The sequence below is a fragment of the Acromyrmex echinatior genome, chromosome 1, assembly GCF_024713525.1.
Source record: "Acromyrmex echinatior isolate Ae372 chromosome 1, ASM2471352v2, whole genome shotgun sequence".
Classification (NCBI taxonomy): Eukaryota; Metazoa; Arthropoda; class Insecta; order Hymenoptera; family Formicidae; genus Acromyrmex; species Acromyrmex echinatior.
This window is the reverse complement of record NC_141852.1, coordinates 6,043,097-6,059,754: the sequence shown is the minus strand read 5'-3', so window position 1 is coordinate 6,059,754 and position 16,658 is coordinate 6,043,097. Positions and strand designations below refer to the sequence as shown.

The 16,658-nt window shown below is 32.3% G+C and overlaps 1 protein-coding gene across 1 annotated transcript in view; it reads left to right on the top strand.

The window, feature by feature from the left end:
• The window catches only part of Ac3 (adenylate cyclase 3), a 19,056-nt gene extending 2,398 nt beyond the window's left edge, over nucleotides 1–16,658 (top strand). The window contains exons 2-9 of the mRNA XM_087413680.1: nucleotides 4,271–4,650; nucleotides 6,118–6,402; nucleotides 7,363–7,652; nucleotides 8,897–9,225; nucleotides 10,016–10,348; nucleotides 12,872–13,177; nucleotides 15,380–15,721; nucleotides 16,149–16,658. Of these exons, the coding sequence (XP_087269806.1) occupies nucleotides 4,271–4,650; nucleotides 6,118–6,402; nucleotides 7,363–7,652; nucleotides 8,897–9,225; nucleotides 10,016–10,348; nucleotides 12,872–13,177; nucleotides 15,380–15,721; nucleotides 16,149–16,331 (2,448 nt within the window). The 3' untranslated portion in view covers nucleotides 16,332–16,658. The remainder of the gene's footprint in view (nucleotides 1–4,270; nucleotides 4,651–6,117; nucleotides 6,403–7,362; nucleotides 7,653–8,896; nucleotides 9,226–10,015; nucleotides 10,349–12,871; nucleotides 13,178–15,379; nucleotides 15,722–16,148) is intronic.

The window sequence follows — 16,658 nt, the reverse complement described above, 5'->3', positions numbered from 1 at the left end:
GTTTCGAAGTGACGCGAACACAATTGCGCGTGACATAAAAGAAAAATGAATAAATAAACGAATAAAAATTATGCTGGCGCGTGTTAATTGCAAGCAAAGGGGTGAGACGTTTTCCAAGTTTTTCCGATCCACGCGGTGGATGGAAACAACGATGTTGCCGACGCCGACTTCGACAAACTAATTCACTGTCAACCGTAGACCGACGACGCGTGCAGCAACAATCGATCCAAGTTTAACAAAGCGTATCTCCGCCGCTTTTATGAATACGCAGCACACACACGGTTGCGAAGAAAAAAAAAATTAGAAATTTCACTTTGCGGGCATTGTCTTTCGTGGAGAATCAAGAACTAGTAAAAAATCGATATTAAACAATTCGATCATAATAATAGTCTCACTGAGAATTGTGTTAAATTGAACGCGTATTAATATAAAGTAATTAGTATACCGTGAAATGTTATTTTGTTAATATGTCATTTTGTTAAAACATATGGAGATACTATGAAATGTGTGCTATATTGGAGACATATTTAGCAGCACTATTAATTGCACAAATTACACTATTTTTGATAGTTGATAGTAGAACTTTTGACCTTAAATACTAAGCATCGTTAACGTTAACACAAGTTACGCTTCATTTATCGCATATCGATATATCGCACCGGAGATCAAAGATACTGCAACTGACTTCTTCTCCATTAACTTTTGTTTTTGTAGCTGTCCAATATAATTCATGATAATTTAACTTGTTCGTTTAAAACAGCTTTCCTTTGTAATAATTGTTATATATATTAATTGTTGTTTGTAATTAGATGTTACAATTGGAAATTCTAATTACTATTATTACCACTATACACACATATTATCGTTATTATTGTTACAAAATTTATATATTTGTTATTATAAGGAATGTAGTAATTATATTTTAATAATTGTTAAATTAATAAAGTATACAAATTATTATAATAATTATTAATAAATTGTAGAGTAAATAGTTATTATATGAATAAAAGTTATTTTAAACAAACACATAAATAATTGGGAATTATTATACACTTACAAAAACCGTGATCAAAACATAGCAAGAATATTTGGTTGAATTAACTGGAATTCTGATGAAAAATGAACGAACCAGATTTCTGATTAAATCTATTAGATTTCTAGTTAAGTCTATTGAATGCTGGTTATTTCAATCAGAATTTTAATTTAATCACAAATCTTCTAGATCTAGAATTTTGGATTGTTCATTTTCCACCAGAATTCCAGTTGATTCAACTAAACATTTTTTTTTGTGCAGAGAAAAAGTTAGTTGTTGAATTGAAACTATTGTGTTGGTTCATTGAGAATACCTGTTAAAATTCTTTTTGCGTCGTTAAAAAATTTTTCAACAATGATCCCTATTATAATTTACAAGATTCATTAATTGAACAAATAATATAATTTAATGCGTGTGTTGCAAATTTAATTATTATTCACTTTATAAAAACTGATTGTATAATATTATATTCATACGTAGACTTGTGTGATCTCGATACACGAGATTGATAAGACAAGTCCTCGATGTCATTGTTAAACCGATAATAGCCACTGTATAGCGCCAGTAAAGTTGGACTCGTACATACCTTTATTTTGAAGTGTGCTATTGAACGATAACCGAGCCGTAATTTGTCGCTCCCGTGTGTTGCGTATCATGCGGTTAACATGACGATAATCAATAATATTAACCATTACTTAATATTGAATTATTAAGGCCCGGTTGCACCAACATTACTTTGATTTTAAGCAAAACTTAAAACTCTCTTTATCTTGTTTTAAAACCGAAAAGAGACAGGGACAAAGAGAGTTTTAACCTAATATTGACAATATCAATATTTTTACAACCTTACATTATCAGTATTATTCACAATATATTTCACTTTAATTTTACGTAATAATCTTTATTGTACTGTGACATGGATTCTAATAAAGCGATATTGATGCTCAAAATCCAGATATACCGTTGATACTCTACGTCAATTCATCAATATTAATCACATACGATCAATAATATTGTCAATAATATTATTGGTATTTGTTAATACCGACAATATTATTGACCATGTAGAGTCACCTTTACACGTAGTTTCAAGTTTACGATGCATTCGCTGAAGAAGATATCTCAGAAAATTGAGAAAAACTCGTGAAGCGCGATTGCACACCATCATCACATTTTCTCTCTTTAATTCTCTCTTTCTCACACTCTCTTAATATTTTCTCTGCAATTCATTTCATCGCAGAGAATAGCACAATTATTGGATTAAATGAAACGCGCTGGAGTTTCTCAGACTTGGGAAATGTTTTATTCCACTGAAACCATATGACACAATCATTTTTTAAAATATTTTTTATTCACTTGTAACTTATTGTTAAAAAAAAGAAAAGAACAATAATATTCGAAGCATAAAAGAATACTAAATAATTAATAGAAATCGACAAATACGTATATAAATCGCAGAGAACTTTAACTGATAATTACATAGTATCATCGAGTTATAGCTCAGCATGGCTGATGTAGTAAACAGTACAGGTGCATCGGCCGAGGTGTGCAAAACTTTCGGCAGCAAATATCGTGTGAAAGCGAAAGCTGGAAGTAGACACGCGGCACGTGGCACTTGTCGTTAGTAACACTCGAGTAGAGTTTGGTCAATGATAGTTTAAAATAGAGAGCGACGAAGATACAGGCACGTAATGAGAGCGAAATAGAGTGAGAGAGAGAGAGAGAGAGAAAGAGAGAGAGAGAGGGACAAAGAGAGCGTGAGAATGGCGCTGCGCAACGATGCGAGAGGTTGCCTTTTGATACGCGACGCGCTCGATGCTTTTTCACTGGGAATGAAACTGACTACCGTTCACTAACATGGTGGAGTATCACCCGGAAGAGTGACCTCGCGATTGAGATATCGACTGCATTGATTGCCAACGAGAAAAAAATGCCGTACAAATATATTGGCCTTATAAAGATTTTCTATTCAATTCTGAAGATAAATGTAGTTGCTTATTTTGTTTATTTCTTTTTTACTTTAAATATTATGCTAAAGGCAGTAATTCTGAAATATATTAAATAAAAATAGTTTTATAGCTCCAAGTATATAAATTAAATATAAGTAAAATGCTTATAGGAGTCTCCGCGGTCATTAATGCGTAAATAGTATCACGTAAAGTACACGGCCGGTCTGGCGTTAATCGCTGCGCGTGCTCTTAGCGCCAAGACATTATCATGTGTCTCCTGATATATTTATAAGATGATAAGATATATGTATAATTTGTAAACAGCCTGTAGTTCAGTGCAAATATGCAGTTAACTTTTTATTGATAAGTACATTCTAATTATTTACGAATTATATCTTATCGCATTATAAATACGAGAGTAGTTTTTGAAAAATTTTGAGTCTCAACACGAAGATGACATTACTTGTCAAAATCATTCTGATACTACAATCGTACATGTTTTGCAAGATGTGAAAATTGTAATCATTTTAGACGCACAGTTGTTGTTTGAGAATCATTTGTGCCAATCAATGTCAGTGTTTTCGTTTGATGAAAATCTGTGTTCTCCGATAGGAAACAGGAAAAAGTCGTTGGGGATCAAATCTGATGAATGCGATGGGTAATTAATTAATTCGAATCACGAACGAATTCGTAAATTTTTGTTATGGTGATCGTCAATATTTTATTTTTTCCATTTTTACAAAAACACTGACATCGACTGACACAAATGATTGTCAAATAACAATAATTGAGAGTCCAAAATAGCTACAATTTTTACAAGTATCTTGCAAACATGTACGATTGTAGTACCAGAATAATTTTGACGAATAATATCATCTTCATGTTAAGACTTAAAACTTTTCAAATAATCCTTGTATATCATTTACGCACTATCAACTGTAGAGATTCAAATAAGCATTTTATTTACAATATTTGACTAACTAAAATATATTGCGTTTATATTTAATTTTATGTTAAATATTAATTATATATATATATATATATATATATATATATATATATAAATATAAATGCTTGAATCTAAATAATAGATTGCGAACAGTAATTGACAATGGAGTTATAAGGCTTTGGAGTTTGACTTGCAATATTTTCAGAGTGTTAGCACTATCTCTAGTATAATATTTAAAATAAAGAGAGTCTATAATAAGTTCTCGCCAAGTGACGCGACTAAATCTCTGTCACAGTGCTAGACACTCGTAAAGTTAGCTTCATAAAAAACGTCCTGTAGATCCTGACGATGACGCTCTTCATTGGCGCCTCTATTTTGGGTGCCTGCGGCTATTACCTGGCGGAGTTCCAGCAGCGCCGTGCGTTTTTGGAGACTAGGCAGAGCCTGGAGGTTCAGCTGATGATCGAAGAACAGAGCGCAGAGCAGGAGCGACTGTTGCTGAGCGTTCTGCCGGAACACGTCGCGGTCAAGATGCGGCAGGATCTCGGCGCGTCTTTCGACACGCAATTCAAGAAGATCTATATGTCTAGGCACGAAAACGTGTCGATACTCTATGCTGACATAGTCGGCTTCACCGCAATTTCGTCGACCTACAGCGCCAGCGAGCTAGTCAAGATACTCAACGAGCTCTTCGCGCGATTCGACCAGCTCAGTGAACGGTACATATTTTTAAAGTTTTCACTTTAATTCTCCAGAACTGATGTAGATCTGTCGATCCCACTCAATTGTCAATATCCTTTTGGAATTGGCGATGATCTATTTGACGTTGGATTCATTCATACAAAAAGAAAAAATTTAAAATTTTGATAGATACAAATCTGAAAATAATTTTGTTGAAAATCTATCTATCAAAATAATTATGTTGGAAATTAAAAAATAATAAGTAATGCTACATAAAATTTTGATATTCTGATAGTAAATAGAGTTTGAGTTTTCAATACAATTATTTTGATAATCAAACAAAATTATTTTCAGATATATACCTAACAAAATTTTAGATTTTCCAGTCAAATCTTTCCGTATAATTACATTTTCTACTCTATATATTACATCTGCAAATTTGATTTATTGTTAAATAAATAACTTTAATATTTATTTTTTTTAAAATTATTTTTATATAATGCCATTTTGATTCCTCGAAGTTAATTAATAAAATCAATTAGACTCTTAATCAACTTGTATTAAGTAGATTTCATAGATCCAGTGTCATATAATAACCATGTCATCGATTTCAGAAGATTAATGAATATATTAACATTGCTATCTGCTCAATGCAGCTTTTATATTAAGGCAGAGAAGAATGTTTAATACTAGTAAATTTAACAGCAACATTTTCTCATTACATTTGGGCATTTTTATATTCGCTCTATCGATTTTATAAGTGAAGAACAATACAACACAAGAGAAACGCTGCAGTTCTGGCAGATCGATATTGTAATTACTCAGATCTGAACAATTCAATTCGACTAATAATTAATACTGTAATTATTTGAAGAATTAAGTTAATTGAGATTATTGGTGAATTTGGAATAGTCGAAAATTTAAAAGAGATTAAATATCCGTCATCTGCGATAGCGAGTTATTTTTGTCTCCATCCGTTATATGCATATTAAGTGAGACCTCGCGTGTTATCGAATGCTAATCGTAAAACGGTACGGCAAAAGTGAAGGGTAGAATTCCGTAACTTGCGCGTTCCATTTCCGCCAGCGATAATGAAAATTGAATGATCGGTCCGACGACGAAATTGATTCTATCAGTGAGTTCCCTGTCGATTTTGTCTTCGACTACTTTGACTCCTGCCGCAGGGGGAGGTCCTTCGAGAACACCAGCAATCAATATCCCCGGGGACCAGGGTTTTTCATCGCTGCCAAATATACTTGCAGCTTACGTGATCATCGTCTGTCGTCGCATAATATTTTATTTATAGTCAAGAATATATATTATATATATCCTTCTTTATATATACACACAAATCAGTATAGAAATTTCCTTCCGATCGAATAGGACTAGAATGTAGTAATGAAAAAAAATGTAAAAAGCAGTACGATGAATTAAATAAATAATGTAAAAATGAAATTAAATATAATAATGTGAATTATGCAATATTTATGAAATCTTATTCACAGATACGAACAAATGCGCATCAAGATCTTAGGGGATTGTTATTACTGCATAAGTGGCGCACCCGTCGAAAGACCAGATCACGCGGTCCTTTGTGTGTATATGGGTCTGTCTATGGTGGAGGCGATTAAATATGTTCAACAAACGACCAACAGCCCCGTCGACATGAGGGTGGGCATTCACACGGGTGCGGTACTCGCCGGGGTCCTCGGACAGAGGCAATGGCAGTTCGACGTCTACAGCAAAGATGTCGAACTGGCAAATAAGATGGAGAGTAGTGGTAGAGCGGGGTAAGAAAAGGTTCTTATATATAAAATCGTTTAATTTGGGAATGCAATAGATGTGTATTATATTTGGGAATTAATTGCAATTGGATTAAAAGAGTCTTCAGTTAACGCTAAGTGTGTATTCCGTTTTATCTTAACTTTTTTTAGTTAATATGGTGAGAAATATTATTTTATCCGATATTAACGCAATTGAGCTAAAGGATAATACGATTTCTACATGAAAAAGAACGATTTTGCTGAAGTATTTAAAAATTTAGTTAGATACAGATCTAAAAATAATTTTGTTGAACTAATATTTATAAAGATAATAAAGATATAAAGGTAACTATACAAATTTTATGTACAATTAACGTATACATTGAAAAAAATACTAAATTTTAATAAATATTTGTTTGAATAATTCTAAGTAAATATTTATTAGATATAAACATATATTTATTTGATACAAAAACCGTTAATTTGATTTAACTATCATTTTTTTATTAAGTATTTATTTACTGTAAATAAATTTTTACTCAGTACTATTCAAAGAAATATATATTAAAATTTAGTAAATTTTTTTTAGTGCATATTGTTGAGTAAATTACTTTACAATTATTGCAACTAAAAGAATTAATTCAATTATATATAATATTTGTCACTTTTAGAGTTACTATTATGTCTTTTTTTGAGTATCAAAATGATTATGAGAATGTATCAAATTATTAGTTATAAGTTATTAAAATGTATCAAAATAATTATGTAGGATGTTCAAGCACAATGAGTAATGTTGCAAAAAGTTTTGACATTTTAATGATCAGCTTGAACGTCCTAATTAATTATTTTGATGATTTAACAAAATTATTTTCAAATCTGCGACTAGCTAAATATTTAAATACTTTAGTAAAAAAAAAACTCTTTCCGTGTACTTATTCGTTGAGAAAAATCTGTACGTAGAGTGCATAAATAAACAAATGCTTTAAGGAGAGTACACATCTCGAATTCGACGCTGAGTTTCTTAAATGGGGAATTCGAGGTCGAGCCGGCACACGGGGAAGATCGGGAAGAGGCACTCCAAAAAGCTGGGCTCGTCACTTACTTCATCGTAAGAGCCTTGAAACCATTTAAGCCAGCGGTGACGAAAAGCCTCGCGTCACTGGCGGACGCGGAAAACTCGCAAAGAATAATAGAGAATGTGCAAGACAAAGTGGACAATATTCGAGAGGATTCCGAGGAATTTCAGCAACGTCTAAGGAAGAAACTTGACAGCAGAGGTAAAAATGAGAAAGTCAGACATTTTAAGTTGAAGTTGGGGAACGTTAAACTCGAAATTAAATCCGAGGAAATTGGAAATGGATTGTTGTTTTATTTCGACTCGGTAAGCGGCTTAAAAATTCGCGCATGCGTTCGCAGTGTTACTCTCGGTTGCGAATTATTGACTCTCAAGCGAAAGCGTGTCACTATGTTGATTAACATTCAATTACATAAAAATAAATTTCATTAAAATTGCGAAAATAATCTTTCCTTTAGGAGTACATCTAAAAATTTTAAATACGTTTCCCATATATTACATTTTAATTAATTGAGTAACACTCTAATAAACCATTTTATTTTTGACCTCTCTAATTATTTGACCTCATAAATTGACCTTTCTATTACCATTATTTGCAGTTTTAAATACATTCGAGATCTATCAACGGAGACTGACAATTTATTTTACATTTGCGAAACAATTTCGCGTTCTAAGAATCTTTAAATTTATTAAAATCAAAATTTTTTAATCTTGCAAATGAATAAAACAAAGAACATGACTTCAGCTAGAATCCGTCTAGAAATAAATCGACAAAATTTCATTCTTTAAATGTTAAATTGATCTGATAGAGTGTTTCTTATATTTTTTTTTTTACTGATTTTAAATGCCTGTTTGTCGAATTTATAAGAAGAGCAGAGTTTTTGAATAACATGCATAAAATTTTATAAATTTTGATATTTTCCAACATTTACTAGTTGATAAAATTTCACTTTTTTAATATTAAGTTTCATGTTAAATTCTTATGTTAAATCGATTTAATAGGATATTTTATAGTATATTTTTTTGCGCTGAGAGATTTCGTTCGCCAAATTTACGAGGAGAATAATTTCTTTATCTCTTCTGCTTAGAAATAAATAAATGATTTATAAGGAATAGATTTTGAATTTAACATGATTTTTTACTTGTTACAAAAGACTTGAAACATTTATTTTATTCATTTTAATTAAAAAAAAGATTTCATACGTGTGAGCTGTTAGAAAAATGCATAAATTTTTAAAAAGAGATATGTCGATTATAAAAAATTGAAGCCCATAAGATAAATTCTAACCCCATTTTCGGAATCGGCATCAGAAACTACATAAGAATCAACCAAACAAATATTCAAATTAACAAAATAAGTGTAATAATAATCCAATGTCAATCGATGGACATCCGGCTTATTAACGACTCAACCTTAATGTGACGTCAGCGTACGAACACTCGTAGGTGGTGGAACTGACCTGAAAGGTCACGCCTCTTGGTTGACACTACGGTTCAAAGATCCGAACGTGGAAACGGCGTTTCACAGCGTCGAGGAGGCCTTCTCGCCCCTGTCGCTTCTTGGTGGACCTCTGGTCACGATGTGCGCAGCCCCGGTTTGGAAGATGCAGCCCTGGGGACCGTTCACGTGGGGTGGCGCCGGGGTAGTAACTCTTTTCGGCATCGTGCTGGCCGGAGCTACCTGCCTGGGCAGCGCTGTTAGGGCGGCGTGGTTCAGGAGTACCCTCGCACTCCTGATGATATTCTCCCTCATAATCTTTCTGCTGTTAGATATGGTACGAATTTGAATAACTTTTGATCAATACTTGTTGCTGCAGCTCGACCGCTTGCACAGTTGAATTTTCTCTTATCTTAATTCGCTTACCTTAGAAATCTCAGATTAATTTTTTTACGGAAATTCTGAATTCTCATTTTTCAGCAAAAATTTAATGAACTGCACTTGTTATATACTTTTCAACATTAAAACAGACCTACTCTGGTAAAAATAAAGATCGGAGACGAATCGAATGTAAGGGAAGAGACATAGAAATGTAAATAAGATTTCTACACGAAAAGAAAGTAATAATTATTTTTGTCGAAATATTATAGTATATTTGGCAAAATTGTTTTTTCCGTATAATAAATTTAAAATAGTAAGACTTAAGAGAAGTGTTTAAAACGTTCTTAAAATGCTTCTTCTATTTTCCCTATTCTAGGATTAGGATATTATCGTTCATACTTTTAAAACCTCAAAACGTTTAAATTTTTTATACAAATTTTTGTTTAAAATATTAAGTTTTTGATAAAAACTTATAGCGAATTTTCGGTTAAAACATGTACACTATAGTGTATATTTTTTTATATTATATTATATTAAATTTTATATTATATTATATTATTTTTTATATTATATGAAAGTCTTATTTGTACATTGAGTTAATCTGTATAAAAGTAAAATGCACAATTTGTACGACGGTTTTAATGTGCTGTACACCACTGAATGCATCCAATCGAATTAGCTATTAGTTTTTCTAAAGTAAACAAATAATATTAGTTGTACATAATTTTTATATTTGTTTTACGTAGGCTAACTGCGCGATCATCGACGACACCGAGCCACTGAAAAACACCACCCTAAAGTGGTCTCCGCGATGTCCATACCCTTCTTACTACTCATACGTCGGCGTCCTTGCGCTGGTCGCTATCTCGATGCCGACATATCTCTGTTACCTGACCAAGGCGTGCCTGATGTACTTCCTTGCCGGCGCGCAATCCTGCATCAATGTCCTGTTCCTCGCATCGAGCCTCGACAGAGAAGAAATGGCGTGTCGTCGGGACACCATATACTTTCCACTAAAATATTCGTTAGCAGCCACTTTGTTCACTATCGCGACCGCGTTAGTCATCGTGGCGAGATACGTAAGTACAAAATGTTTTACTTAGAAAGATTTTAAATTGTTATGAATATCGTTGAAACTTATTCCATCTTATTATAGCGATTCGTTATTGTTAAAAATGTTGACATTGACAATGGTCGATTGTCGCAAGGTTTAACGGGAAAATACATTGGCTGCATTACGTGCCGATCGATGTACGGTGTGTTGCAGCACGCGAGAATGGAACGACTAGTGAAAATGATTCTTTCTTTCAAGGTCGACATGTCGATAAAAGAACAATCAATTCTCATGGGTCTATAAAACCGCGCCGACGATTGCCTCAACGATCTATTCTGTGTTACGTTAAATATAGATATTATGTATGATATCGTAAATTCACACTATTAATCATACAAATTGACACGTTACATTTTTATTAATTACGTACTCTATTTTCAATATTCCGAATTAAATTATTTTGGTTTCGTTACTGAAATCATACTCCACTTCATGTACTAGAAAATAAATCGGACGCGCTGTTGTAATTTGCCCAAAATAAAATCTGGCAATCGGTATTTGGGCGTAAAATAGAAACATAATCCATTTACGGATAGCCATGATGACGGCTTCAATCAAGAAATTGGACCTCGAGTAATTCGCGATTTTTGAGTGGATTTTTTACGGCGCGTTGAATGACACTTTATCCGCCTAGCAACCTCTATCTGCTATCAAAAACGCCGAATGAGAGAAAAGCGAAAGCAATTTCACGGAATTTTCGTCCTAACGAAACATTTCCTATCCAGTGTCGTCACAGAAATATAATTCGCGCATGAGTTTAGAACGCGAAAAAATTCTGTAGATGAGTTTGATTGAAGATTACATAATTTTGCTATGGAAAGAACGATTTTGCTGATATATCTACAAATTTAGTATCTGAAAATAATTTTGTTGAACTATTAAAATATTTGTGCAGGACGTTTAAATTGATTGCTAGAATTTCAGAACTTTTTGCGACATTGCTCATGTTTGAGTTTCCCTTTATAAATATCTTTATGGTCTAACAAAATGATTTTTTAACAAAATCGTTTTTTCCGTTCTCAGAGAAATGTTGTGCTACTTTACCTGGAATTTTAAATATTACAGTTAAAACATATCATTGATTTTTGTATCTAGTAGAAAATTGTCTGTCGTATGTAAAAATTATAGCAGCAATATTCTAACAATATGTAGAACAAAATGCAAGTTTCATAATCCAATCAGAACTGAATGAATCATAGCCATTTTTATATTCTATTATTTGACTAAACGTCACCTCAGAGAGATTTTTTTGTTAAATTTGACAAATAATTCAGATATATGAAGAGCAAAATTCTAAAATGCATTTTGTCCAAAATTTTATTTTTTTAGAGATGGCGTAGTGTTCAGTGTTGAAAGATTCATATTATAATACAAGCTACTTTGAGATGTTCAGAAAGCATTTTTTTATTGTTAATTTATATGCTGAAAAAAAAATAAATCTTCCAAAGTCCATTATGTTTTTTTAACTAGACACAAACAAAATACATTTGTTTAACATTTTTAGTAATTATTTAACAATTTTTTTTAATATTTCACATACTTTTGATTGGAATATTGTTATTTTTTGTGAAGTGCGTAATTTTCTTGTGTGGAGTTTTTTTTTTCGTCTTCTGAAAATTATAAATATTTTTGACAAAACGCATTTTGAAAATCTATTCCTCATATATTCTTTCTCTCTTGATTAAAAATATCTATTGAAATATATGCGATGTTCCAGTGTGTGCTAGTCGTTTATCCATGTTAGCTAATTTTTCGTATCTGAATATAATTTTTATATGTACATATTACACACACACACACACACACACACACACACACACACACACACACACAATACACATATATACACAAATTGTAAGATTATTTCTTGAGTGCATGTATAGTTATGCATGTGAAACGAATTATTATATATATATTTTGTATATTTATATATTTTATATATATATTATATATATATTTTATTATATATATATTTTGTGAAAGTATCCAAAATTTTATCTTCATGAAATTATTTTTAGATACGTATCTATACTTAAACTTTTTCATATTTTAGCAAAAACGTCCTTTTTCTATAAATACGATTTTGCTGAAATAAAAATTTTGCTAGATACAAAATAATTTTATTGAATTATTAAAGTAATTATATTATAAAACATTTAAGCATTGATGACAATGCTGCAAAGTTTTAATATTCCAGTAATCAATTCGAGCCTACATAATTGTTTGATGATCCAAACGAAATTATTTTCAGATCTACTTAAATTTTCAGATGTTTCAGTAAAATTATTCTTTCCGTATATACGTATAGTTATTTCGTAATATTAATTAAATTGTAAATTAATGTATTAATGTAAAAAATAATGTAAAAATGTGGACTAATTAGAAGCTTAATTGCGATCAAAAGTTTAGTTTTTCACTTGCTTTATTCAGCGGTGCGAAAAATTTTAAATGGTAAACTTGTTGACAAAGATATGAATGTTATGTGCAGGCCGAGAAGGCGCGAAGGATGCTGTATTTACGAGGACGAGAGGTAATCGCGCAAAGGGAACGGGCAGCGGACATGAAACGAAGAAACGGAGCACTAATATACAATATCTTGCCACCTCACGTAGCCGCGTATTTCCTATCGCATGCAAGGCATTACGACGATCTTTACAGCCAGAGCTACGCCGAGGTGGGCGTGCTATTTGCCAGTATGCCAAACTTCGCGGACTTCTACAGCGAGGAGAGCATCAACAATCAAGGCCTCGAGTGCCTCAGGTTCCTGAATGAGGTCATCTCTGACTTCGACGCCGTAAGTTTCTCGTTGCTCATCTTATTTCCGTGAAGCTTCCCCATTATATTCGGTAAACAAACTACTCACAGCATGACGATAAATTGGCAGCAGATTTGCTCAGATTATAATAGATCCGGTATCATCTCTACCATTTGTATTAAACTCATGTATTGTTAACACAATTTGCCGATATAATCCGATGGCAAATTGTCGACGAAAACTGAATAGAATCTGTCATTTTGTAAATATATAAATGGAATACGACATTTAATCTTTCAAAGCTGACGTTAAAACCTGTAACATGTAGCAAATTTGATTGGATGTATTCATTACGAACTGGTGTATGTTAAAGTCATGTTGTACATAAATTGCAGACATAAAAATATGTGTTTAATATAAATACACTAAGAAAAAGATACTTAAAAATTTATTTATGAGAAATATATTTCACTGAAATAAATCTTTATAAAATTTTCCACACAAAATATGAATAAAATAAACTTACATGATTGTCAAGACTGAACTATTTTTATAAGGTTTTTTTTATACATAAATATCGAAGAAATTTGACATTTTCCTCTAAGTGCGTAAAAACAGATTATTATATCGTGAAATTTTCAATATATTTTAGTATGCTGTTAAGTAAAATCTGTATTTTATAATTTAAAATATTTGTATTTTACTTTTATTACACAAATTAAATCAGTGCCCAGAGCAAACGAGAAATTATTGAAAAATATTGAAAGTTATTTATCGAAGCGATGTCGAATAAAGTTTTTGGATTTTATAATCCGTTTTCTGTCTGTAATCCGGCTTGAATCATAATCGTAATTACGAATTGACTATTTGTTTTCTATATTTCACTCAATGTGCATTATAGAAATGAAACATGCGATCAATTCGGTTGAATTATAAATATTAGTCATTTACTTTTGATAACATACACAATGCACAACGAATGAATGTATAACGAATTCGTTCCAATTGCAATATGCGGATCCACGGCAGAGTGATTTTTAAACATAATCCTGGCCACGATAGTGCAGGTTATATCTGGAAGTCACCGTAGATCCGTAATGTTGTATACTACGTAATATACAGTACTATGATCATTCGCGAAGCAATTATTTATATATCTGTGATCACCTCGATGCGTACTTTCCAACATTACATCACTTCCTAGGATCACGAACGATTAGCATATATTCATTTATATGAATCTACTAGAGTCTACATTACTGTATTTATTTAGATGTATAGAAATGAATTCAATATGTTCAGTATCTACAAAATACCTTTTTCGCGAATAACGGATTCGAAAACTTGATTTATACACGGATTTATCCAATCCAATCCAATCTATTTTCATTTGCTGGATGTATAATAGCTTTAACATATACACTAGCGCACACTAACGCTCCAACCAAATTCGTTAATAGCTACTGATATTACGTCTTTGAAATCCATTTAACCTATATTAATTACAAAGTACTAATTAATTTCAAAGAAAATGACATAACTTGTATAAATAGGAATAAATATTATAAATATATTTTTATAAGAATAATCCAAATATCACATAATATAAAGAAAATTAAATTGTTCGACATTTTTGACACAAAATGATTTTATAATTAAATAAGTCTAATAAATATAGTGGACAATCGTGGCGTAGAGTGTAGCGCAACTGCTTCCTACGCCGAAGATGCAGAATTCAAATCCACTCAGAACATAAAAATTTGATTTGATTGAAACCTCTCGGAAGGCAATGTCAAACTACTGAGAATATATTTGCCACCGTCGGAGCTGGCGTTAAAAACTGTAGATTCCATATATGAATAGATATTTGGATCGGTTCCTCAGGTTGAGGATTGAATTAGGCTAACAATCTAATTTTGAAAAAATCATTGTTTTAAAACCTCATCTCTAGAAGAGGCTCAGGTTTGATTTGGATCATAGTGTCAATGAAAGGAATGGAATAAATCCAGTCAGCTTCATAGGATTAAATGATTACATCAGCAGATTTAGTTTTTTTAACAAACAGCCTGTCATTATATTCTAGTAGATTCTGTTATATTTCTGCTAGCATTTTATTGAGAAAATTTATAGGAGACACTTCCAAAATCTGTTCTCGACAAATTTGGCTATAGCAGTTTATATCTTCTCCTATATTTTTTTTTGTTATATTTTTATATAACTCATTTTATTCTGTCTGATTAGATCCTCGATCAAAAGAAATTCCATAGTATCATCAAGATCAAGACGATAGGATCGACCTACATGGCCTCTTCGGGAATATCCGAGGTGCAATCGGTGCAGTCGGAGGATGCTCCTCGATGGAGCCACCTCGTCACTCTTGTGGAGTTCGCTCTGGAGCTTAAGAAAGCCCTGTCAAGCATTAACGAGCAGAGTTTTAATCACTTCGTTTTGAAAATGGGCATTAATCATGGACCGGTGACTGCTGGCGTCATCGGGGCGCGGAAACCTCACTACGATATTTGGGGCAACACCGTCAATGTCGCGTCGAGAATGGAGAGCACGGGGAAAGTCGGCTGCATTCAGGTATTGATCAGAAAGATATATTAACAATGGCTTCTAAATATTTTAGTGCATTTCTCTCATTGAGAGAAAAATGTACAAAATTTTAATAAATATTTATTTAAATAGTGCCAATTGAACATTTATTAAATATAAACATATATATGTATTTCATTTATTTGGTACCATTAATTTGATTTAACTGTTATTATTTTTGATTTAGCAAATATTTGTTTTTCGCAAATAAATGGCATATTAAGTATTTAAACAATTATTACTATTTAAACAATTATTTATTAAAATTTATTAATTTTTCTCAGTGTAGTTGTCTCCTTTATAGTTGTTACTACTGTATATTTTTTTATTAAATTTGGATAGTCGTATTAGTATATAAGTACAAATAAATTTAGATAAAAAACTTATCTTAAGTTTAAAAAATAATAATTTGCAGGTCACCGACGAGACACGAAAGATACTGGAGCCATTTGGTTTCGGCTTTGAACAACGAGGTCTTGTCTTCGTTAAGGGCAAGGGACAACTCTTAACGCATTATCTTGTTTCCAAAGATGGCGTCTTTCTCGATCTTGACAGCGATCTCCCTGTTGAACCTACCCATCCGATAATCTATCAGTAATGTACTTCGAAGGCTCTAACTCGAACGAGAAACAATCTTTCACCGGAGATATAAATCCAGTTGTTCAAAAAGAACACGATTTTTCTCGGTAGGTATCGGGCTGGACGTTCAGAGGGAACTGAACGTCCAACTTGATAACTTCCGGGAGCAGATGAATGACGAATCATAAATTAGACGACGTCTTTATACACCGAACGGATTTTTTCTCAAGGACGTTCGGCAAATTAAATGTGTATTGTTGTAGAGAACTCTCTAAATATTAGGATCCTCGTGTCTCGAGAGAGAGAGAGAGAGAGAGAGAGAGAGAGAGAGAGAGAGAGAGAGAGA